The sequence below is a fragment of the Mauremys mutica genome, chromosome 11, assembly GCF_020497125.1.
Source record: "Mauremys mutica isolate MM-2020 ecotype Southern chromosome 11, ASM2049712v1, whole genome shotgun sequence".
Classification (NCBI taxonomy): Eukaryota; Metazoa; Chordata; order Testudines; family Geoemydidae; genus Mauremys; species Mauremys mutica.
Window position 1 is genome coordinate 67,304,330 of NC_059082.1, and position 25,844 is coordinate 67,330,173.

The 25,844-nt window shown below is 42.2% G+C and overlaps 1 protein-coding gene across 1 annotated transcript in view; it reads left to right on the top strand.

Moving 5' to 3' along the window:
* Positions 1-25,844, top strand: part of ABCC1 (ATP binding cassette subfamily C member 1) — a 103,357-nt gene that overhangs the window by 64,836 nt on the left and 12,677 nt on the right. Inside the window, exons 12-21 of the mRNA XM_044980593.1 lie at positions 436-639; positions 3,931-4,077; positions 4,754-4,841; positions 7,419-7,488; positions 8,696-8,822; positions 11,913-12,089; positions 13,976-14,143; positions 14,924-15,101; positions 23,421-23,505; positions 24,493-24,631. Coding sequence (XP_044836528.1) covers positions 436-639; positions 3,931-4,077; positions 4,754-4,841; positions 7,419-7,488; positions 8,696-8,822; positions 11,913-12,089; positions 13,976-14,143; positions 14,924-15,101; positions 23,421-23,505; positions 24,493-24,631 — 1,383 coding nt within the window. The remainder of the gene's footprint in view (positions 1-435; positions 640-3,930; positions 4,078-4,753; positions 4,842-7,418; positions 7,489-8,695; positions 8,823-11,912; positions 12,090-13,975; positions 14,144-14,923; positions 15,102-23,420; positions 23,506-24,492; positions 24,632-25,844) is intronic.

The following is a 25,844-nucleotide window of genomic DNA, read 5'->3' on the forward strand; positions in this document are numbered from 1 at the left end:
GAAAAGTGTGGGGGGTGGCCAAGGGCTAGATACAAATCATATATCATTGGTGCTCAAGGGTATAATGGGGTTACTTTTTTAAACTGCATTTTGTACATAAACGCACAGACTTTTTAAGGCCAGTAGGGACCATCGAGTCCCTAAATTCTACAAAGATGTCTATGACTTTATTGGTGTGAAATTGTTTTTTGCCTTTCCTCAAAACCACCCCTAATTAGTTAAAATGTTTAATTCTGCAGTTCCGTATTTGTTGGTAAGGCGGCACTTTTGTTGTTCGCTTGCATTTGTAAGTGATCTTTCCCAATAATAATTCACCAACACAAATTTCTTAACTGTATATTTTGTATGGGCTAAATCGGTTTATTCAAACGGCTTTGTAGACATGCCAGGTATTGTGCTATCCTAATGACCTGTTTCTTTGTAATGGGATTTTAGGTAGCCCATATGAAGAGCAAAGACAACAGAATTAAGCTGATGAATGAAATTCTCAATGGGATTAAAGTGCTGAAACTTTATGCTTGGGAATTAGCCTTCAAAGAGAAAGTATTGGGGATCAGACAGGAAGAGCTGAAAGTGCTTAAAAAGTCTGCTTACCTTGCAGCAGTGTCTACGTTCACTTGGGTGTGCGCTCCTTTTCTGGTAAGTAAAACAGGTTTGAAGTAGTGCTTTGCTGGGTGGTAGAAGCCCAAAGAAACAGTGAGAGCGAAGTCCTGCTTTCCTGTTAGTTACTGTACTGGTCTTTCACTGTTCAGAGAACTCAGTCTTGTAAACAGAACTCTATCCACTGCAACATGTAGTTCAACAGTCAACTTTTCAGCACTTTTTTAGAAAAGCTATTTCTCTACACTTCTGTCTTAATATTTAAAAAAAATAAAAATAAACAACCTCCTCCAAGTTAAACATTTCCTGACTTTAAGGCAGTGACTTGGTTAGTTCTTAGGCTTTCATTTTCACCAGTACTACAAATGTTGTTGGAACTTAAAAGGAGTAAATAGTAATTTGGTCACAAACTGGAACAAAATGCCCTCCAGGAGGTCATTATTATATAAAGATTACCTAGGAAGCACCTCTTAGGACTTCCCTTTACATTAACATTTATACTTTTTGTAATTTTTCTGGAAAAAAAATTACATTATAGAAGTGCATGCTACACAAATTCTCAAGTGAGAGCGTTGATCAAAACGAATATTATGCATTTCCACACACACCACATACTAGTCCTACACAGATGTGTGTGGATGCCTCTTTTCTCCCACCCACACTGGTAAAGCTGATTTGGTGGAAGAGGGCTGTTCTGTAGCCTGGGATCATTGTAACTTTTAAAGAGATTTTGTTCCGCATTTAAATATTGTCTCTGACTATTTGTGGCTGGCTTGAATTTACACGGAAAAGGAAGAGAGGAGAAAAATTGTATTAAAATTGCTTGTGGCCCTAATAGAACAAAGCACAGTTGTTATCGTCATCTGGCAGAAGCAAACAAACCTTGCCTACATTAGGGTAAAATATGTATGTTCTGTTTGAAGGTATTTAAGAATTCTTTCCATTCATGGATTCCTTCCCTCCAAGTGCTGTTCATGTTTACATGACATTATAGGTATGAGAAAAGGCAGAAGAAGCAGCATCCTGTGTAGGAAATGTCAGAAGCATTCTCTACTGAATCTTTTTTCTAAAAAAAGGCTGAGATGGCTTTTTAAAAAGTTGATTTACTAGGTTCCTAAATACAGCTCCTTAGAGGGATTTTCCTTATTTCAATTTAGCTCTGTTGAAGCCAAGATGATTAATTTCCATAGCCAATTCCCTAAACGCCCGTGTGTTATGAATGTTTGTCAGTGGGCCTGCTCGCATACAAGCTAAAGGGAGAGGTATCCCCAAGCTTCTACAAGAGCAAGATTTGACTCTGAGGGAGGGGATATTTTATAACTTTCTCTTTCCTCAATTTTTATCAGTCAGGATAACAACTTACAAAGAACTATAGCAAGCACAAAGGATTTTCAATTTTGGTTCATTTCTTTCCCATGCACCCTCTTCCTTTTTGCCCTGCTTTGTAGTTTTTCTGGCCAGGGCTCCTTATAAAATCGTTCAGTATCTGTTTCATGACACTGCTCACTTCATTGTACCTTTTTGTGGCAGAGTGTGCTGATAACACTGCATTTTAGTATAGATTCCAGTAACATAGGAACGTGCAAACTTTCTGCCTTTAAAGTTATTGTTTGAACCCTTCTTTGTTTTTCATTCTCTCTGCAGGAGGGCTTTTTTCACTGTAGTAATCTGTCTGAATAAATGAACATATAAACAAGCTACTTTACCATGCACAGTTGAGTCAGCAAGCATAAGAAAAACAGTACATGCCTTCCTAGCAGTTAAATAGGCTTTTACATAAGTTTTTAAACAGACCTCATGCAGAACTAAGAAAACCAATCCATTCACTATGCATTAGGTAAATAAAGTGGGGTTTAGTCTTGCCAATAATCTTACATTTAGTTAGAACTTTCATGCCTCAAACTGGATAGCAGGTGATGATTTTGCTGGGAAAGCGTTATTGGGTCCTGCTGATATACTGAGGCACATGATTTATTATACCAACTTGGTATAAGGCATGTGGGAGTGGCTGTTAGGGAGAAGAGGAGCTAAAAGGTGAGCTGAGCAGTCTTAATAGAGGAATTTTAGTAGCAGCCATGCCTGGCTTTGTGCTAGTCTTTGTTATCTTATTGTTTTCTTTGTCGGTACATAATGCCTTGGCCATAGTGTTTAAATGTAGTTATTGATGACCTAGTCAAGCATATCGTTTCTTTGTTAAGTATGCACACGGGTGCTGGAACAACTGGTATAGTGGGGGTGCTGAGAGCCATTGAACCAAATGGCAAAACCTGTATATGATGGAAACCGCTTCAAGCCGGAGGGTGCGGCAGCACCCTTAGCACCCCTCGTTCCAGCACCTATATTTGCACAGTGATTCTTTTCCTGAACTGGGTGGGGTACTCAGAGACTTTAAGGTCAGAAGGGACCATTATGATCATCTAGTCTGACCTCCTGTACAACTCAGGCCACAGAATCTCGCCCACCCACTCCTGTAACAAACCCCTAACGTATGTCTGAGTTATTAACGTCCTCAAATCATGGTTTAAAGATCTCAAGGTGCAGAGAATCCTCCAGCAAGTGACCCGTGCCCCACGCTGCAGAGGAAAGTGAAAAACCTCCAGGGCCTCTGCCAATCTGCCCTGGAGGAAAATTCCTTCCTGACACCAAATATGGTGATCAGTTAAACCCTGAGCATGTGGTCAAGACTCACCAGCCAGCACCCAGGAAAGAATTCTCTGTAGTAACTCAGATCCCACCCCATCTAACTGTAGAGTTTTATTTTCTAGTATGCTTAAGAACACATTTCTTAAATGATTCCTCTGCCCCCAGTTATGGAAGCTATGCTTGTGAAAACCAGGCTTGTTGGTAGCCTTCTACAAAATGTAGTGTGGGCAAGATCTAAGTCGTCTTAGTTACATTAGCTGTGTGCCCACCTTCAGAGCTGTTCAGAAGTGTGGTACAGTGCAGTGGTTGTAACTAGCAGAGGGAAAAGGGGTGATTAGAAGGCAGAGGAAGCAAAAAATAAACATGCAACCTGGTACACCTGAGTTAATCAGCATATTTTCTTTTTCTGCTTTGCCATGTTTCAACTTTGTTCTGTAAAGAGAGTGAGACACTTTCTCAAAGTTTTCCAAGAGAAGCCAGCAGCTGTTGAATAACAAAACTGTTAAGACCCAGTATTTGTTTAGCAAAGATTATTTTCTTGTTCTTAGGAATGTTTTGGGTTTTTTTTGTTTAATTGCCTTTCAGTGTGTAAATGTGGTTATTAGTTATTAGAGAAGACATTGTCTTTGAATTTAAAAATGTAAGAGTAAAGAATACAGACCGTGATTATTCCCTCTTTGTTTTTAGGTTGCTTTATCCACCTTTGCTGTTTATGTACTGGTAGATAAGAACAATGTCTTGGATGCTCAGAAAGCTTTTGTTTCCTTAGCCTTATTCAACATCCTCAGGTTCCCACTGAATATTCTTCCTATGGTCATCAGCAGCATGGTACAGGTAAGATAATAATATTAGTGACTGATTAACTCAGTGATTATTTCTATATATAGTGGCTTTTTTGAGGTCTGTGAATGCTTTAAAGCCTTACAGTCCTCTGTGCACACAGAAGTCTCTTCTCTCTACTCACCACTGAAATGCAGTCACCTTAGAAGGTAAAGTTTTTGGGTCTCTTATTTTCCTGTGTGTTTTGTCTTGGTCTATACTTGAAAGTTACATTGACATAGCTATGTTGGTCAAGAGAGCTGTGCCAACATAACCCCCAGTAGAGGTGTAGCTACATCGATTGACTTGCTTCCATCGAGGTAGCCAATGTTGTTCAAAGAGGGGGTATTACTACACTGACAGAAAACCACCTTCCTAGGTGTAGGCTGCATTTTCACTGGAGGCAATGCCAGCGTAGGCATGCTGGTATAACCTCTGTAGCATAGATATACCCTTTGTACAGCACCTAGCACCATCAGACCCCAATCCTAGTTGTGCCCCCTGCATGTTACTGCACTACAAATAAATGCCTGTCTGTTTTTTCCACTCTGAGGAGGGGGTGGGTGAAGTGGTTTGTGGTGGTTGTAGTGGGAAGAATATACCGGATTTAACATCTAGTTAACAAAGCAAAATGAAACAGGATTTTTTATAAGCTGTGTGTAAAATAGTTTTTCAATTGTTTCATGTTTAGGCAAGTGTTTCCTTAAAGCGTCTCAGGTTATTTCTCTCGCATGAAGAGTTAGATCCAGATAGCATAATCAGAGGTTCTATCAAAGATGGTAAGTCCTTATTTTGTATAGTTTTTATTTGCTTCTAGTTTGTTGTTAATTTCCAGTGCTACAAACTATAAGCCCAATAGAGCATTTTTTGGGTGGGTTCTAAAGTGTCTTTGTGGGCCTCTGTAATACATAACTCCCACAAATTGCAAAAATTTATCTGGCAAGAGAAATCCGAGTTTTTTTCAGTTCAATTTTTGTGCAATTTCTGCGAGTTTTTTCCCCCCCCTTCCCTTTTGTCTATAGTATAAAATGCTCATGTCCAGTGTCAGTAAGAAACAAGGAAGGTTATTGTAATTTAAATTAACCAGCTTTAAATAGACACAGTGGACACCTTGCAGAAAAGTAGTTTTCATGTAGCAGTCAGTGTAGGTCAGAAGATAGCAAAAGCACTCCCATACAGAAAACCCATAGTCACTTTTGTGGAGAGCATCTAAACCCCACTCCTGAGGCCCAGAAAGAGTCAGCACAGTGACACATACCTCTCTTCATTTATGGAATTGCATGTAGTCATTCAACTCTGCTTAAATACAATTAATACTGCTCCAGTCCTCCAGCCTCCCATTCTACGCAGGGACTGTCATTCATTACATTTGTGCAGTATCTAGCACAGCAGGGACCTATCTGATAGTGACCTTTAGGTGCTGCTGCAATATAAATTTATGTCTCTGTGGATTTATCACAGAACTGTAGGGTTTTGTAGAATCTTAATGCCCCATGTTGTAAAATGTGCTGCTCTTATAGCTGGTTTAAACCCTGATAAGTGATTCCCTAGTCACCCTTTTTTATAAAGGCAATACAATATTCTCGCTCTCATGCATTCAGGTGAGTTCTCCATTACTAGATCCACTTGGTTTTCCTATCGGCAGAGTTTCTTGCTATGACCATTATCTACCTTCTTCCTTTTTTTTTCTTCTTTTTCTTCAATTGAATCGCATGTCCGAATAGAGTCCAGTTTCCTCAACTGGATTCTTTGTTGGCTTTACAGTGGTAAAAGGAGTAAATAGTGTTTAAAAAAAAAAAAATTCCCATCTGGGATCGGTAGATATGAAAGTGTGTCCCTCTAAAGCAGTGGTCTCCAACCTTTTTACAGCCAAGATCACTTGTTGAATTTAAGGGCAACCCAGGATCTGCCCCTTGCCCCCTCCCACCCACGTTGGCTTGCTCTCCCCCACCCTTACTCACTTTCACCAGGCTGGGGCAGGGGGGTGGAGCTTGGGAGAGAGTGCGGACTCTGGGCCAAGGGGTTCGCGGTGTGGGAGGGGGCTCCAGGCTGAGCCGGGGCTTGGGGTGCAGGAATGGGTATGGGGTGCAAGCTCTGTCAGGGAGTTTTGGGTACGGGGGGGCGGGCGGCTCTGGACTGGGGCAGAGTGTTGGGATGCGAGGGAGGGTGCTGGCTCGGGGGGGGCTCAGGGTTCAGGAGGGGGTTTGAGGTGCTAGCTGTGGGAGGGGTTCAGGGCTGGGTTTTGGGGCGCAGAAGGAGGCATGGGGTGTGGGATCAGGGCTGGGGCTTGGGGTGCAGGAGAGGGAATGAGGTGCTGGCTCTGGGATGGGGCTGGGAGTTGGGGTGTAGCCTCCCATTGAGCAGCACTTACCGCAGGTAGCTCCTGGTCAGTGGCACAGTGAGGCTAAGGCAGGCTCCCTGCCTGCCCCAGCCCCATGCCGTTCCCAGAAGGGGACAATGTATCCCTGTGCCCCTTGGGGGGCACGAGGCTCTGAGTGCTGCCCCTTTTTGCCGGCACCAGCCCCTCAGCTCCCGTTGGCCACATTTCCCGTTCCTGGCCAACAGGAGCTGCAGGGGCAGTGCTTGCAGGCAGGAACAGCATGGCTAAGGCCCCTGCCCACCCCCCTATGGGGCCACGCTGGCCACTTCTGGGAGTGGTGTGGGGGTGGGGCAGACAGGGAGCCTGCCTTAGTGGCACCCAGTGGCACTACCGTGGATCGCGATCGACTGGGAGAGTCCCCAGGATTGATCAGTCGATCGTGATTGACCGGTTGCTGACCACTGCTCTAAAATCTGAAAAGTGAATGTCCAATGTGGCATTGTAGGAAAAGTGCCTCTTGTTGATTTTCAGATCAAAATTGCTCTGTTTACAAGTTAGGGCTGCTTTTTCTAATGTCAGTTTTGTTAACTCGGCCTTTAGTGCTTCCTTTGAATCGTAAGTCCGAGTAGAATCCAGCTTCCTCAACTGGATTTTTTGTTGCAGTGGTAAAAGGAATAAATAGTAAAATCTAATTTGTTGGGAAAGGAAGCAGATTGACTCCCTGTGTGTATTCAAAGTCCTGTCAGTTGTGTATCAAGGTAGTATTTTGATATACTTGCTTTTCTTGCCATACCTGTGCCATGGCCAGCAAATGATTGTAACTTGAGAATCCCAGCCCTGTTCGTAGACTCAGTCAAAATGGAGCGTGAGCTGTTAACGAAAACAGAGTGCTGGAGTTCTGTTACTAAAATAGCATTGGACCTGCCTCTGTGTGTGTGCCTGGATTTACTTTCCATGTACACTGCACTGTGCCATCATACAACTGTTTCCTTACTGATCTGTGTCTGAACATAATTTTTCTTTCATTATTTGCTAGCTGAAGGAAGCATTATTGTGAAGAATGCAACATTTAGTTGGTCAAGAAATGATCCTCCCTCACTGAATGAGTAAGAATTGGTATCCTAATTAGTTCTGGCCTATAATTGCACTAAATCTTTATCACTTTTATAATTGTTTCTGTAGAGCTTGAAGTGTGTGCATCACTGCACAATAAATAAGCTCTGCTGAAATGGTATGTCTGTGCTGCAAAGAGCTTACAACCTTAAAGGAACAGCGATACAAACACATTTCACTTAGTTACAGCTAGGATGTTTCATGCTTTATAAGGTGTGTGGGTTTTGTTTTGGGGAGGGGTGGGGGAGAGACTATTGAATGGGAAGGGAGCTTTTGCATCCTCTAATTAGGAGTGTCTCTTTCAAGCATATAGGTTGGTATGAAAGAAGACAAAATTATTAGTGGGGTAAGGAGTCAAAAGGAATAGCCAGGAGAAAATCTGGTGTAGAGCATATGCAGTGGGCTAGGGTGGAGGAAGAGAATAAGAGAAGATGGAGATAGGAGCAGACTTCTCTGGAGGCTCAAAGTGATGAGAATAGCTTGTAGTTAGTAGAAGCTGTGAGCTATACAACTAACCAGCCCCTTTTTTGTTTTATGACTTCATCCATGGGGCTCCTTACAACTGTGTATCCCCTTCCTTGCCATGCTTCCACCCTATCCTCCAAGTCTCCCCCTTAAACATCTTATCTATAGCCCTCTTCGTTCCAGTACTGGGGATGGGTAGGAGAGGAACCTTACAAAATCCTTGGGATGCACACAGTGCTAACCAATGCACCTGCAGGATGTTGCAGCTGAAAGCCTTCCCTTCTCCCTATCCTCTCCCTTGTTTTTTATCATATGTTCTCTGGGACGCAGACATTGCTGGTGTTTGTAAAACACAGTGCATATTTATAGTGCTGCATAGACAATATGAGTTAAAGCTGGTGCAAAGAGTTTCAAGAAAGGGTGAGAGTATCAGACTGGTGGGCAAGAAGGATGGTCTTGGCAGCTGCTTTTTGGAGGCCTGATCACATACTGAGACTATATGATTGTTTACGTATAGGCAGAGCTGAGCACATTCTGCATATAGAAGCTTGAATTCTCAGACTCATGTTCTTGTTAAAGAACCAATGGACTGTATTGCAATTGTCAGCAGCTATAGAGCAGGTGTTCTATTTGTATCTGGTGTTTCTCTGAATTTGATACTACAGTAAAATGCTCACCATTATTTGTGTGTGGTACTGTATCAAGCAAGGCTGAACTGTGTGTGATTTATTTCAGCATTAATTTCACTGTTCCTGAAGGCTCCCTGATTGCCATTGTTGGACAGGTTGGCTGTGGAAAGTCTTCATTGTTGTCTGCCCTTCTAGGAGAGATGGACAAGAGGGAAGGATATGTGGCTGTCAAGGTAGGAAATGTCTGGATAACAGTTCTGTTGTTTGTGAGTACTTCTGAGGTGATAACACTTCCATAGCATGAGGGGGGATAAAAGCCTCTCAAATTAACAAGTTTTTTTTATGGGTGGAAATGGGGGAGGAATTGTGCTTGTGCTGCATTATGATGTACATAGAGGCCTGAAAGTGTGCATGGTGTATTAAAATTTTGTGTTTATCATAGAAATATCAGGAATATAAAATCTTGTTCCTGTTTTTGCAGGTCTTTATGGAGGACCTAAAGAAATGATTTGGAAGCTCTCTCAGCCCTAAATTGAAAGGGAGAGGGCAGGGTTGAATCTCTTACAAAGACCTTTTTTCCAGCTGTACATTTGTTCTTAATACAGATTTCAGTCAAAAAATCCAACGTTCTAAAATTATCTGAAAAAAATCACTTCCCCTCTCAAAAATTGACTTGCGTTTCCTTTGTGCCTATGATGGAGTTTTATTAATTCTGTCATCCTTTGTATCTTCCTGGAAAAACAAAGTGGGCAAGACATGAATTATCATGTTGCAACCCCCATTCTCCTCTCCCCCCCGCCCCCCTCCCACTTTTTTTTTAACAAAAAAAAATATTCAACACAAGCTATCTTTTTTCCTTACACCCTGTTGTATGTGACGGGAAAGGGGGGAGAAATACTCCAATCTTTCATTTAATCATTCAGCGTGACACAGGCATTTCTGAAGCATTCTTAGTCAAGATGTATGAGCCTGAATGTCTTTTTTGTAGGGCTATTGATTAATCGCAGTTAACTCCTGCAATTAACTAAAAAAAAATTAATCGCGATTAAAAAAATGAAACACAATTAATCACAGGTTTAATCACACTGTTAAACAATAGAATACCAATTGAAATTTGTTAAATATTTTAGTTTTTCTAAATTTTCATATACAATAGTATTCTGTGTTGTAATTGAAATCAAAGTGTATCTTCTTTTTTATTACAAATATTTGCACTGTAAAAATGATAAACAAAATAAATTGTATTTTTCAGTTCATAGCATCAGATGGAGACCTCAGGAGGTCATCAAGTCTAACCATCTGCTCAAAGCAGGACCAACCCCAACTAAATCAAAATTCACCTTGGACAAGTACTGTAGTGCAATCTCTGTCATGAAAGTGCAATTTACAAATGTAGATTTTTGTTACATAACTGCACTCAAACCCAAAACCATGTATACTTCTACCTTGATATAACGCCACCCGATATAACACGAATTCGGATATAACAGGATAAAGCAGCGCTCCGGGGGGGTGGGGCTGCGCGCTCTGGCAGATCAAATAAAGTCCAGTATAATGTGGTTTCACCTATAACGCGGTAAGATTTTTTTGGCTCCCAAGGACAGCCTTATCTTGAGGTAGAGGTGTAATACTTCAGAGCTACAAATTCACCCAGTTCTACTTCTTGTTCAGCCAGTCGCTAAGACAGACAATTTTGTTTACATTTACAGGAGATAATGCTGCTCTCCTCTTATTTACAGTGTCACCAGAAAGTGAAACCAGACATTTGCATGGCACTTTTGTAGCCAGCATTGAAAGGTATTTACATGCCAGATATGCTAAACATTCGTATGTCCCTTCATGCTTCGGCCACCATTCCAGAGGAAATGCTTCCATGCTGATGATGTTCATTTAAAAAAAAAAAAAAGTGTAAATTAAATTTGTGACTGATCTCCTTGTGGAGAATTGTATGTCCTCTGTTTTACCCGCATTCTGCCATATATTTCATGTTATCGCAGACTCGGATGATGACCCAGCACATGTTTTTTATGTTAAGAACACTTTAACTGCAGATTTGACAAACGCAATGAAGGTATCAATGTGAGATTTCTAAAGATAGCTACAGCACTTGACCCAAGATTTAAGAATCTGAAGTGCCTTCCAAAATCTGAGAGGGACGGGGTGTGGAGCATGCTTCCAGAAGTCTTAAAAGAGCAACACTCCGATGTGAAAACTACAGAACCCGAACCACCAAAAAAGAAAATCAACCTTCTGCTGGTGGCATCTCACTCAGATAATGAAAATGAACATGCGTCGGTCTGCACTGCTTTGGATCGTCATCAAGCAGAAACCATCATCAACCACCATTTTAGAGGACATTTCCATGCTGAAGCATGAAGGGACATATGAATCTTTAGAGCATCTGGCACATAAATATCTTGCGACACCGGCTACAACAGTGCCATTAGAATGCCTGTTTTCACTTTCAGGTGACATTGTAAACAAGAAGTCGGCAGCATTATGTAAACAAACTTGTTTGTCTGAATGATTGGCTGAACAAGAAGTAGGAATGAGTGGACTTGCAGGCTTTAAAATTTTACATTGTTTTATTTTTGAATGCAGTTATTTTTGTACATAATTCTACATTTGTAAGTTCAACTTTCATGATAGAGATTACACTACAGCACTTGTATTAGGTGAACTGAAAAATACTATTTCTTTTGGTTTTACAGTGCAAATATTTGTATTAAAAATTATAAAGTGAGCACTGCACACTTAGTATTCTGTGCTGTAATTGAAATCAATATATTTGAAAATGTGGACAATATCCAAAAATATTTAAATAAATGGTATTCTGTTTAACAGTGCGGGTTTTTTTTTAATTTTTTTAAATTTTTGATATTTTTATCATTCAGTGGATTTTTTTGAATCGCATGACAGCCCTACTTTTTAGCATTCACTACTTCTATAGAGCATGTGTGTTTGCATGGAGAATTCAGCAAGGTCGATGTTGGGGGAAGCATGTTCCATTTGAAGGCCATTCCCCAAAACATACTTGCAACATGATTGCTGTAGAAGAGAGGGCATGGCTAACCTGAGCTGCCACAGCCATGTGCTATTTTAGCATGAAAACTAGTGCATCTGTCTGCCTGCACTGGGAACCATGCTCTCAGCTGCACTGTAATACATACACTATCACTGTTTCCCCAATTGTACGATGGGCATCGTACATCTCTTACAAGGATGTTGAATGTGATTATTGTTTGCATGGTGCTTTGAGGATGTCTGTGAGATGTTATTTAAATAGAGTGAAATACTGAATAGCTAATTTTTGTTTCTTATAGGGCTCGGTTGCCTATGTTCCTCAACAAGCCTGGATACAGAATGCAGCTCTGAAGGACAATATTAGCTTTGGGAGGGAGATGAAAGAGAGCCAGTATAAACGTGTGATTGAGGCTTGTGCACTTCTACCTGATATAGAGATTCTTCCTAGTGGAGACAGAACAGAAATAGGGGAAAAGGTATTGATACACCCCGTATCATAATGGATGTAGTCACTGGAGTTAAAGATACATACTTTCCATTCTCAGGCCTGGTCTACACTGGGGGTGGGGGGTTCGAACTAAGGTACGCAAGTTCAGCTACGCAAATAGCGTAGCTGAACTCAAACTATCTTAGTTCGAACTACTTACCTGTCCTGATGGCGCGGGATCGAAGTCCACGGCTCCCTCGTCGACTCCGCCACCGCCGTTCGCGGTGCTGGAGTTCCGGAGTTGACGGGAGCACGTTTGGAGTTCGATATATCGCGGCTAGATGAGACGCGATATATCGAACTCCGAGAAGTCGATCGCTACCCACCGACCCAGGCGGGTAGTATGGACATACCCTAACTCTCTTTTTAGAATTGTACAGAACTTGAAAATCTTTTTGGTTAAAAATCTGTCAGACCAGGTCTAGTACATAAAGAATTTTCTTTATCTTTTAATATAATATATAGCTGAGCAAAAGTGGTGCTTTTTTAATGCTAGGAAAGCTGGGGAAGAAAGCCTGTCCCCATTAGTAGATTGATGTAATTAAAAGGATTTTCATTATTATTGTTAAGCAGTCCAAGAGCTGAACCTTGACAAGCAGTATAGAAATCACCCTCGTTGCTGAATGTTTAATTTAAGTGCTGAAAAATGTAAAGACTTATGAACAGGGACTGAGATCACCTATGTAATTGGCCTGGAGTGACGATAGCTGTGGACTTGCTAAGGAAGACGGCTTGATGCTTCACTGGGCAGACTCTTTCCAGCAGCTGCCTCATTGGCCCCAAAGGCCCCCAGTGCCTGTACAAATCCACTTTCCAACCAAACTAAGCTAAGCTCTCATCCAAGTTCAGCCACCCCTCACCTGAAAGGAGCAGACAGCTAGGTGAATTGGGCTGTTTGTCAATGGGGAAAACAGGAGGAGAGCCCTTGAAAAGCCCTTAACTAAGCCCCTGCACAACATGCAAAGCATACAGTGGTGGAGGGAAGGCACCTGCGTGCTTTGTAAGTTGCACAGAAGGAGCTCCCATACTGCCTAGGGCTCACAGTTCTGGTGGGTGCTCTAACCAAATAGTTCCAGATTGTGCAAGATAGCAGAGCCAGAGTGCCAGACCACAGAGGAGGAGTTCTGCACTTCTGTCTCTTAATAAGGCCCTTGAAAAACCTAGGGGTAGTCGTGCTCTGTCTTGGCTTGCTCTCGTGATAACCCATTTGCAAACTCATGTCTGTAGTTATATTTCAGAGTGTATTTATTAAGCATGCCATTTTTCACTTGCAATATGAAATACAATCAAGAACTCCCCTTTTCACCATGGAAACTAAATGCTTGTTTATCAGTACAACACTGAAGTGGCTTCCCAGCTTAGTAAGAAAACTAAATACAATCATGTTTAAGATGCTTTCCTTACACTGGGCAAAATGTAGGAGGTGCATTCCATTCACAGAATTCCCACTTTAATTCATGGAAATCTTGTGAAAGTAACAAGTTACAGGACATGCAGTAGAGATGATTGTATTACAGTGGTGCCAGAAGTCCCAATCTGGAACTTCCTCTCCTCTCTCTTGTGGGAGGTGCTATAGAAACATATAGATAGATATGGTCCCTGCCACTCTATAGTGTTTCATGTGTTTAGAGGCCCGGACAGTCGTTGATTAATGTCTAGATTTTTCCATACATACCAGAAAAGAAGGCGTTGGCCCGCGATTTTTAACACTATTAAGCTACTGAAATAATGTTTATTATTTGGAATGTTTATCATGAAGCTGCAGCTCCTCTAATGCCTTCACAGAAGCCTCCTATGACTTTTACCCTCCTTCACAAACTGAAACAACGTATTTTACTGTAAAACCCAGCAGCACTTTATTTCCTCCTTCTCCAGGGTGTGAATCTCTCTGGAGGTCAGAAGCAGAGAGTCAGCCTTGCTCGGGCAGTTTACTGTAACACCGATGTCTATTTATTTGATGATCCTTTATCTGCTGTTGATGCCCATGTTGGGAAGCATATTTTTGAGAAAGTTATTGGACCAAAGGGAATCCTGAAAAACAAAGTAGGTATTTTTAAATGATACTTCAGATCAGGGTGACTTTTCCATGGAATGATCCTTTCTATGATTTAAGCTTGGTTCACAAGGTTCCAAGAACTAGAAAGCTCCTTTGAAACAACTTCATCCATTTTACTTCCCGGTTATCATCATTTTTATTCCTCAATTCTATTTCCAATTGGATCTGACTTGTTACATGATCTTGTGAAAGTTACATGAAACACTGGACTTGGCTTTACTCATTTGTAAAATGGAGAAGTGATGTGAAGATGTAGGCCCAGATATTAAAAAGTATTTAGGCGCTACTCATCTCAGTATTGCAATGCCTAAACCTTATTTTCAAAAGTGACTTACATGCTTATGTGCCTAAGTCCCAATGACTTTCAGTGAAACTTAAGTGCCTAAGTCACTTTTGAAAATGACACATGTTCCTAAGTCAGTCAGATGTTGCAATGTTGAGCAGAGCCAGAGCTTTAAAAATCTGGGCTTACTGTTTATAAAGTGCTTTGAGCACCTCTGATGAAAGGTACAGTAGCATCAGTACAAAGTATTATGAGAGTGTTCAGTGACTCCAAAGGCCTAAGATGCAGGTCAGCTGGAGAAAACGACGATTAAAAAATGAGAACTAATTCTTTTGTAACAATTACCATGTGCCTGTTGCGTGTGTTGTTATGCACATCATTAAAATCTGGTGTGCGACACTTACTGCAAGAATTTAACACTTAGTTACTGTTTAGAGAGAGCCTTGTACTCAATATATATCTATTTATATTTTTTAACATCTAGACTCGGGTTTTGGTAACCCATGGGGTCAGTTATCTGCCTCTGATGGATACAATTATAGTGATGACTGATGGTAAAATATCTGAGATGGGCTCTTACCAAGAGCTGCTAACGCAAGACGGGGCCTTTGCCGAGTTTCTTCGTACATATGCTAATGCTGATCAGGATGTGGAGAATGGAGGTAAGCTTACAAAGAAACTCCACTGAGCTAAGATGATGTGCTGCTTGCTAGTCGGTTTGTGGTAGCATGCTTCCTTGAGTGCCTTTCCTTTCCCATGGTAGATCAAAATAGGCAGGGATCCTTGTTTCATGAAGGTATCCATGATTGGCTTGTAGAATTGAAAACCAGGTATTCAGTATTCAGCATAATAGTAAGGTCTGTTGGGCTGTAGAATAATCTCCTATGGAAGCCCAATCGTTAATCCTTTCAGATTGTCCAATACAGCTCTGAAGTCAGTCTAAGGCTGGGCATCTGTTTACTCTAAAAAGATCTCTAAAAGTCATGGAATCTCTGACTTCTTATCCACAGGCCTGGTGAGTCCCTCACATAAACGGGACCTTATTTAATCTGAAAGCAGCTGTTCTTTTCCCAGCTCTTCCTGTTACAACACAGCTACTTCCACACTTAGAGAACGCGGGGAATCTTTGTAACTTGTCTGCAAATCGTGGAAGACGGTCCAATGCCTCCCAGTCTGATTTCTTACAAGACCTGCTCAAATTGTTTTCTGGCTCTGTTCCCTGCATTAATGCTCAAATACAAGCAGTGTTTTTAGTGTGCTTGGCTGGTGTTACGCTGATATTCCCTCTGTGTGCACATAGGACGTGTTCTTTGGCATGCACCCTCTGCTGATGCACACAAATGGCAGATTTTGCAGGAAATGGATTGCTCCTGCTGATTCTTTGCATAATTCACACCTATCCCCTGGAGTGCTGCATGAGTGTTTGGTGCTTGACACTCCATCCTGCCTGAACGTTACAGGTAGAACATGAGCAGTGCACTGAACCGCAGAATATGAGCGAAGCTGTCAAAGGAGCCATAGAACTGTACTGAATTGCTGCCTGTCCTCTCAGCCAGGAGAGAAGTGAGAATAGTATTTTGCCCTCTACCACGGGCCAGGAGAGGGAAGTGCAGTGCTTGCATCCCCCTTCTGGCAATGGGAGAGGTGAGTGGGAAGGGAATGACAGGTGGAGAGAGGCTGACAAAGAGAATGATTAGGGAACAGGGTGGAGAGTGAGGCCAGGTGAGAGGGTCTGTAAGGTAGGAAGCAGAGTTGCCCTGTTTAGGCCCTGTCCTTCCCAAGCCATAGAAAGCTATGACAGTCCCCCTCTGATTATTGAAGAAAGCAGAGCAGAATGTGCCTCCTTGGTGAAAGCATGTATTAATGTGTGGTGTAGAAGAGCTGACCCTGTCTTCTGAATGTTCTTGTTGAATCTGCTCCACTTAGGTTTCCCAGGTGTCCGGTTTTCAACTGGAACGTCCAGTCGAAAAGGGACCCTGGTGGCTCCGGTCAGTGGCTGACCGGGCCATTAAGTCCGGTTGGCGGGGCTGTCAGGCTCCTTACCTGGCTCCGTGTGCTTCCCAGAAGTGGCAACATGTCCTTCTGGTTCCCAGGCAGAGGAATAGCCTGTGGAGCTCTGCACACTGCCCCTGCGCTGTGTGCCAGCTCCGCGGCTCCCATTGGCTGGGAACTGCAGCCAATGGCAGCTGCATAGGCAGTGCCTGTGGGTGGAGGCAGCGCACACTGCGTGGAGCCACCTGGCCACCCCTAGGCCTAGGAGCTGAGAGACATGTCGCTGCTTCCAGGGAAGCCCCAAGTTAAGCATCGCCCGGAGCCTCCCACTCCCCAACCTCTTGCCCTAGCCCTGAGTCCCCTCCCACATCCTGAACCCCTCCTTTCTTGCCCAAACCCAGAACCTGCATCTCCAGCCCAGAGCCTGTACCCCATCCCACACCCCAACTGCATTCCTGAGCCCGGAACCCCCCACACACTCTGCACCCCTTGGCTCCATCCCCCAGCCCAGAGCCCATTCCTGCACCCCAAACTCCTCATCCCAAGCCCCATCCCAGAGCCTGCACTCCAACCCCCTGCGCCAGCCCGGAGCACCCTCCTGCATCCTGAACCCCTCTTTTCTGGCCCCACCCCAGAGCCCGCAGCCCCAGCTGGAGCCCTCCCCCACCCCTGTCCCAGCCTGCTGAAAATGAATGAATGAGTGAGGGTGGGGGACAGCCAGCGACAGAAGGGGGGGGGAATGCAGTGAGTGGGGAGGAGGCCTCCGAGAAGGGGCGGGACCTTGAAGAAGGGGTGTGGCAAGGGGTGTGGCAGGAGTGTTCACTTTTGTGCTATTAGAAAGTTGGCAACCCTAGCGCCACTGGTCCTTTTGTAGGCACTGGCATTCTGGGAGAGGTATGGTCCTCTGGCTAACTCGCTGAGCTGAGACTCTGAAGATCTGTCTCCTGTCCCTGTCATAGGCTTCCTGTATAATCTTGGGCATGTCACTTAATCTCTGTCTCAATTCCCATTCTGCAAAATGGAAATATTTTCCTACTTCACTGGGAGAGCTGTGGGGCAAAGTAAGGATTGTGAGGTTCTCACCTACCACTGGGACAAGTGCCACAGAAAAGCCGTTACAATAGAAGAAATGTGATTAACTTGCACACTGTATAGAATTAAAGAAATAATACTTTGGGTTTGGAAGCAGCTAGATGTACTCTTAGATAAAGGATATCTGATACGGACTTCAGTGTATGAGCAGACTTCAGAGATGTCGGAGAAAAACAGGTCTCACTCTCAGGTTGGGTGCAGCAAGTCAGATACTTTATTTTCTCTAACAATTGCGTGGAGGGAGAGAGCAGAACAGGTCTCTCCCCAGGTAAACAATTACAGCAAGCATTTATACCTTTTGTTACATACAATAATAGGCGACAACTGCATTTTGTTTATACATATGTCCTCCTGATATCTAACACTAGGTCACAACAACTTCTCAGACAGTTCTGTCCCACTCGCCTCACACAATCCTCACTTCTACAAATCTCCCGTTATTAGGGTTATATCTAGCCTGACTCTTGCTCACACAAGGGGACTGTTTGAATATGAAATCTCCTTCAAATCCCTGTCAGTTCTTTCTCTACTTCCACAGAGAGGAGGATTAATCTTCCTTTTTCTTTTGTAGTCTCGATAAAATTTAATACTTTGCAATTTGAACAGGTATTTATTTCCTGTAAGTTGCCTAGTTCTAGCCTTTGTCAGCTCACCTAGGTGGTTTTGTTCGCTTTTTGAAGGCTTTGTACATGTAAACATGCTTGACAAGTATGCCCTTGCTTTTGTTTGAAAGTCTTTTCCCATTGGTGTGCTGGGTATCTTGTTTTGGAAAGAAATCCAGTGTTTTGAGTATGCTGCACTTATTTGCCATGATTGCATGTAATTCTTCTTAATTACTGTGACCCAGATGAACACTGGGCACCTTTGTTGTTTACTTATGCAATGTATTATCCTAGTGTTTGACTACTATTTGCCCTTTCGTTTTGGGCAAATCTCTTTACCTCTGCTTTTATTTTTCCCTAGCCGTAAAATGGGGGTATTGCTCTCTCTATCTAGTTCACATGGACTAATTTAATTTAAAGGGGCCATATAAATGAGAAGTCTTTGCTTCTAAAGTCAAATTACTGTGTGCATCTATATCTATAGTCACATAAGCAGACTTTATAGTCTATGGAAACTAACAAAAAGGAGTCACCACTATATTAAACAAATGTCCTAAACTCCCCTGGCCTCAGTATGCATCTCACACCTCCAAAGCTCAGTTTGGCTGCCTGTCCTCCCATGTCATCTTAATGCTGTCTCAACTGTACACAGCTTTCTGTCCACCCTCCCACAGCTTTTTTCCAGTTTACCTGTTTCCTTCTCCTCTGTTGGTGCAGTCATTGGGCTATCCATTAGTCTAACCTCCTCACTTGTTTCTTCCTCCCAACTTGATTTAGAATAGCATAAATGTCTTGCACTTTCAGCTGAACATATTTATGAAGGGCTCCAGCATTAACTTCTAATTTTTCTTTCTAAGTCTGGAACTACTTTTGGCAGGTGTGGGGGGATGGAGGGCAGCAGTCTTAGTAAACTTTCATAGCAAGTAATCATTGGATATTTTTTTTATCCCACACTTTACCATTCTCTTCTTGCTTCCATTAATATACAGCTGCAAAGAAAGGAGAAGGTTTGTTGCACTCTTAGTTGATAGCCCTTTTCATTTGAATTCAATCTTTGTTTGTCTTTAAATTGTTTCATCACCTTCTTCCCCCTTTCTCTCTCCTTCCGCCCCTGCCCCCCTGAATCCTGAACACAGATCCAAAGACAGGAGAAGACAAGGAAGGTTTGTGTTGGTTTGCTCAGGTGCTTTTCTGCATGTAGATAGTGTAAATAGTTGATTGTGATGTAAAAGATGTGCATGGTTTTGGAAAAGTCAATGTATACGTTTAAACTCAAAATATTCATAATAATTTACCATTCCTCCTTCACTGGCCACAGGTAACTCCTTTTTTGCTGCATTGTTTTATACTCTTCGTATTAGGGCAATAGACATGGCTGCGTTTTGTTCGCTCGTGTGGCTTCATCACTGGCAGCTGAAGTTTCACACTACATGAAGAAATAGTGTTGGTTAGCTTCTTGCTTCATAACAGTAGGGAGAGAGCTCATTGCTTTTTAGTACAATGCATGAAAATAGTGGCTTAAACTTCAGCATTTGGTACGCTGGCTTTTCAGTAATAGAATTTATGACAATAGCGAATCTTCATCTATAATAATTTTAAGGTTGGACAAAATGTCCAAAAAAGCTGAACACTTTCCCTGTAGCTGTTCAAAATGTAGAGTTTTTATACAATGTAGAAACTTTTTTTTCCTTGTGAAACTAATATTGCCCAGTTACTAAAGTCACTTGTGGAAATTGGAAGCCACAAAAGGAATGTTCATTTTGACACCGAGAGGTTTTATTTTCTTAAATATTATATTTAAAATAAATTTTTATGGCAACTGAAAACTTGCAGAACAGTTGGCTACATTCTACTGTGCAGTAGGTTTTTTTCACAAGATGTGATATTCTATCCCAAATGGGACTGACTCAATTGAGATCTGCTGGTGTGAGATTCAAATTGGTATTTATTGAGAAACTTGCCAAAAAAAAAATGTAATGCAAGAAAAAAAAATTCTGAAAAATTCTCCTGACTAAACCAGTTGTCCTGCAGTGTTGGGTCTTCAGTCTTCACCCTTCCAGATGTTAACATCCCTTCTTAGTCCATTTCACTGTGAGGAAGATTGGTATGTTCCTAGATCTGGTGAGAGTAAACACTGTAAAAAGTCCTGAAAACTTTTACTGATAGGTTTTTAAGTTTAGTTCAGTGCAGCCTAATTTTTTGGCAGGGTGGGAAAATAAATATGAAAGATGGAAATCCTTAATGAATATCCCATTGACAGGGTGAGATGAGTCTTGTCTCTTAAACATCAAACCTGTCAGGAAGACAAAAATTGAGGGCCCAATCTTGCAGATGCTTATGCATGTGAGTAGTCACGTTGAATTAAACGAGACCACTAACATGCATGAGAGTTTGCAGGATTGGTGCATTCATGATTCCTTCATTTCCTTTCTCTAATGCCTGTTTAGTGTTATGACTATACGACTTTATGATTTGAAAAGGAATTCTTCAGTGGTGATACTAAGATATGAAATAAGGATAATTGTTAGTGAGTTTGCATCCTCACTGGTATGATGCCAGGTTAACTATACTTCTGAGAGCTTTCCTTGTTTCTCAAATACTGTATTCAGCATGTGCAGAAATATTTATCGCGTACAAAATTAAATCTGACTTTGAAGAGACGTTTGGGAGCTGCGGGCTTTTTTAATGTGGAATAAGGGTTGCCACTAAATTCAGTGTTTGCAGTTCAAGAGAATATTGAATGCTTGAAGTTCTTCATCTGGAAGTTTTCCTAAAGAAATATTGTCTGGGTAAAAACCTAAATATAGTTTCTCACTTTTAATAACTTATTTGTAAATTTCTTAGTTTTAATAGTGTGATGTTTTCATTTATGCTGTTTTATTCACTGTTGGCACTTCACTCATCATGGACAATGAAACAGCACCAATCAGTTTAGCTTGTCTGAGTCTGCAGCATTAGCATGATGCGTCTGTGTTTCATTTGCAAACGCAGCAGATAATGCCTTAAGTCAAACAGCTGCAGTTCAGTGGAGTTTGTTGGTGGTTGTTCAGAAAAATAGTTCATGGAAACATTGAACATCTTTATTTTTAACAAAACAAACGTTTTTAGGTCTAAATAAATAATTGTCTCCCTGTTTAAATGCTATTTTTTTTTAATAGATACAAACTGACTATTTTTGGCTGTATTCAGCCTCCTTAAGAATGTTTGTGTGCAGAATTCCTTCTGGGTTAAACACTGAACAGCCCTGCATACATGGAAACATTATTGCCCAGACTAAGAGAAGGTACTTCTTTAAGGGAAAAAAATCATTTGATTTGTGTGTGGGAAAACTATTAAATATAAATGTGTCAGGGTCTGATAGCCACACTAGACACTGTTTCATAGAGTTTCATTAAAGTGTCTGGAGAAAGCTTTGAATTTAGTTCTTCTTGTTTATCTTTACTGTTTCACAAACTACATAAACTTCAAATTTTGATTTGGTTTTCTAAGCATTTTGGGTTAACTTGCCTAAATGCAATACTGCCTCTTGTTAATCGAATGGATTTATATAGATGTATTAAGGGGGAACGTAACACCTATTTTTTGCTTAATGTTAGATTTATAGAAAGGCCTTTCTAGTTACTCAGCCTCAGTAGCATGTACTTGATTAATCCTATTGGAAAGTTTGTTGTTGTGTGTTTTAGGGTGCTGAAGGAAAGCCAGCATTCTCCAAGTTATTCTGAACGTATCTTCTATCTCTGCACTAAAAATCCAGAAAAAGCTTTTGTGTGGTTTCTGGTTTGCTCTAAAATAAAAATAACTTTTTGCCTTTTTAATGAATAGTCAAGGCATGAATTTTTGAAGAGTAGAAAAAGCTTAGAGCATCCTCTAAATTAGCCATAGCATGTTCTGTGCTATGAAGTTGATGTGTGCTTCAGTGTCAAACAGTTCTCATAACTCTATTTCAAACTACTAAAATTAGTGTGCATTGAGTAGGGAAAGGAGCATAATATTCTATTGTCTGTGCATTTGCTCAGTAAGATTAAGATTCAAACTAGTGCTAAAAAGTGATTGTTGTTGTTAGTAGCTACTGGTGTGGTGCTTTGCTTTTATTTGATGATGATAACAGTCGGCTGCTTGTGTGTTCCCTCTGTGTGCTGCCCCAGTTCTGCGCAGATAGCTGACACAGCAGACCCCGAGAGAACCCCCCAAAGGCCATAGAGTTTAGTAAGGTACGAAGGAACTCGAGCCAGGTTTATTGTCAAACGAAGCACAGTAATAGTGTTCCGTAGACTTTACAAGACATACTACGAATTTGTGCCCCCTGGCAATGGACTGGCTCAGTCAGTGGCGGGACTTTCCACTGCCCTCTAGGCCAGACAAAGATGTGCACTTCAGGACCTACTTTTATACAGTTACAGGACAGATTACTTATTCCTACTGACGTATTGAAGTACAGCCCCTTGGCTTATTAGGGTGCTATCTCCTCTTTGATCATGTCGGTTCAAACAAATCTATCCATCATGTTGTTCTTTTGACCTTGTCTTTAATATGCACCTGCCTGTTCCTTGTTATCTCTGTGGTGTGTTCTGATGCTATTTTGGCACAAGTTCCTCTTATTAGCACTTACATGTGGATGCACCTGCTTGTAGCAGCCCTCTTCTTGCCAGCTTTTGTGAGTGAGGCCTGCCTCTAGCTCACAGCCCAGCTTTTGCTTAGCAATGCCCGGAAGTACTTTGGTTCAGGCTTCAGGCCTCAGACTGGGCCTCTGACACAAGAGCTTGTTTCAGGGCTCAGGGCCGGCGCTTCCATTAGGCGACCTTAGGCGGTCGCCTAGAGCGCCAGGATTCGAGGGGCGGCATTTTGTGCGCTCCCCACGGGGCACGTGGGAGCTTCCGGTTCCGCTCCCGTCGTACCGCCGAAGGAGGACCCTCCGCCGATGTGCCGCGGAAAACAGCGGCAGGCAATTGAGCAGCTCAATGACTGCCGCTGTCGCCTGCGGCATTTCGGTGGAGGGTCCTTCTTCAGCGGCACGATGGGAGCGGAACCGGAAGCTCCCGTGCGCCCCATGGGGAGCGCACAAAATGCCCCCCCCAAATTCTGCCTAGGGCGCTAGAAGCTCTGGCACCGCTCCTGTCAGGGCTTCATCTTACTACAATTGTTAAAACCTATTAGAAGTAATTACCATATAGAGTATTAATTGCTTAATTGTGTTCTCCCCTTTGGGAGCAATTTTGGTATGCAAATATTTGACTGGGTTTTGACTATGACTTCTCTAGCTGTGGCTAACTTTGTTCATTTTTGCTTTTCCTACAGATGCAAACAGCCCAACTGTGAAAGAAGGCAAGCATATGGAAAATGGTGTTCTCGCAAATGAAGCAACAGGAAAACCGATACTTAGGTGTGTAGTTGTTTCAAAGCAGAGTAGGTCAAAGTGCACTAGGGAACTGTTAGTGCACGGTAGTGGGGTCTACACGGACAGTTAGTGCGCAGCACACTAGTATGCTATACATTTACAGCCCAGCATTCTCTGCACTTTCTCTTCACCTAGACAAGCCCTTAGTCTTTTCCTTCTGCTTTATGCTGGACAGTTTTCAGCCTATTCTTACCGTTCAAAGTACAGTATTTCTGCTCCTCATGAGAATGAGTTTCCTTAAATGATTAGAAGTCTTAAATGTCTTTTGACCTGAGCAAAGACTTGGAAAATAAAGTCTCTCTCCTTCATGCTTCCCAAAGAGAACATCTAAGGCTGTTTTGTAGTTCCATAGTGTAAGCCTTGTGCTAAGGAAGTTCCAGCAAAAATTGAATATCCCATGAAAATCTGAGCCTGTTCCACTGCATGAGTTTGCATTTTGTGGGGAGGCTTCAGTTCAGGATACCCACAAGTCAGTCCATTCCTTCTTTAAACATCATAGAGATGAATATGCCCATTTCTGGAAGTAAGTTGACTGCAAATTTTGAAGGCTGATGAGTCATGTATTTAATTTTCCAATCCTGCTGCTGATGGGAATACTCTTGAGTCCCTGCATCTGCTCAATACAAGGGCAGGATCCCGAAAGGCAGATTTTTATTTTATTTTTTTACAAAGGAATCGTTCTTCCTGGAGTTTGATTGCTCAAGCAAGAACTCTTCTCTGGCTTGGCAGTCCATTGTGTACTTACTCTGAAGCATTTGTCTTCAGGTGCTAAGGAAGTGCACTCAGGCAGAGAAGAGCGGGTTGTTGGTGAATACTCACATGCATTCTCCTGTTAGGGATGTTTCTGTCTGGCTCAGCGAAGCACAGAGTAAGATTGTGTCCAGACTTGTAGATCTGGGTCACAGAAATCCATTTGCCAAGGAAACAACTGGTCCCTGTTCTGATGGCTTGCTTAAAAATATGTTTTTTCAGACAACTCAGTAACTCATCAACTTACAGTGGAGAAACAAGGAAGTCTTTGAACCAGACTAGTACAACAGAGCTTCAGAAAGCACCAACAGAAAAGAATGCTTGGAAACTCACGGAGGCTGACACAGCAAAGACCGGGAGGGTGAGATTTCATTATTTCTTTTCATTTCCAAATTTTAGCTTATCAGAAATCCCTGTGATTCAGGAGAAAATGGCATTCAAACGTGGGAGCAAAGTGACGTAGGCGCTGGAACTAGCGGTGCTGGGGTGCTGCAGCACCCACTGGCTTGAGGAGGTTTCCATCATATCCAGGGTTTACAGTCTTGGTTCAATGGCTCACAGCCCCCCTACTATACAAATTGTTCCAGCACCCCTGCAAAGAGCAAGTAACTACTTTGGGGAAGGAGGTGAACACATTTTTGAGTTGACAGACCATGTGTAACTTCATTAATTGATTGTTTATAGACTCTGTGCTAGTAAACCTGCGTCACAGGTAGGTGCAGGAAGGGCAGAGAGGGATGAAATGAGAGCTTCACTTACACTGGTGTGGCTGGCACTATTACCTGGCAAGCTGGAAAAAATGAGGTGAAAATTTCAGATGCTAATTATAACTCTATTGCGGTCACTTCTTGGAAAAAGGCTACAAGGTTGTGACAAGCTCTGTGACCCGAGCCACACTCTAGAGGGATTGGAATTGACAACTGGATTAAAACCAAGTTTCCACTGTCAGATCCAAGTGCTGAATCCCAGCACACCCAAGGGGTTTTGTAAGAGATCCGTGAGCTAGTACTTTGAGGGGAAAATACTTCTCTGCTGCAGTATAGATGTCAACTATTTCACTTGAATCTTTCTCTAAATGTAGCTTATAACATGAAGTCCTATCCATACGTATTGGGCAGTAACCTTGGGCTCAATTTTTCCTTTGGTTGTAGTACCCCCATCTGCCTGTGGTTGGATCCTCCTGTTAATAGATGGGAGGATCTTATGGCTAACGCTCAGAAACAGAAATTCTATTTCTGGCTCTGCCATAAATCTCCTGTGAGCTCGTGGAAGTCGCTTAATCTGTCTCGCTTTCTCCATGTGTGTAAAGGCAGCAGTGCCTAACAGCATCCCAGGGCAGTTGAGGGTCACTGAGCTAACCTTTGCAAGGCATTCTGTTAAAATGTGACACTGGTGTTGCCAGGCATTATCTTTCTGGGACAGGACTAGTAGGTATCTTTTGTGGCCCACCATAAACATGTAAACTGTGTAACTGGTATATTGACTTCACCATCCTGTAGGTGGTGGTTATATATATCAGTGTTCTAGGCCTTACACTTCTGGTGTAAAGTGACTGGGTTTTTTGTTTTTTTCTC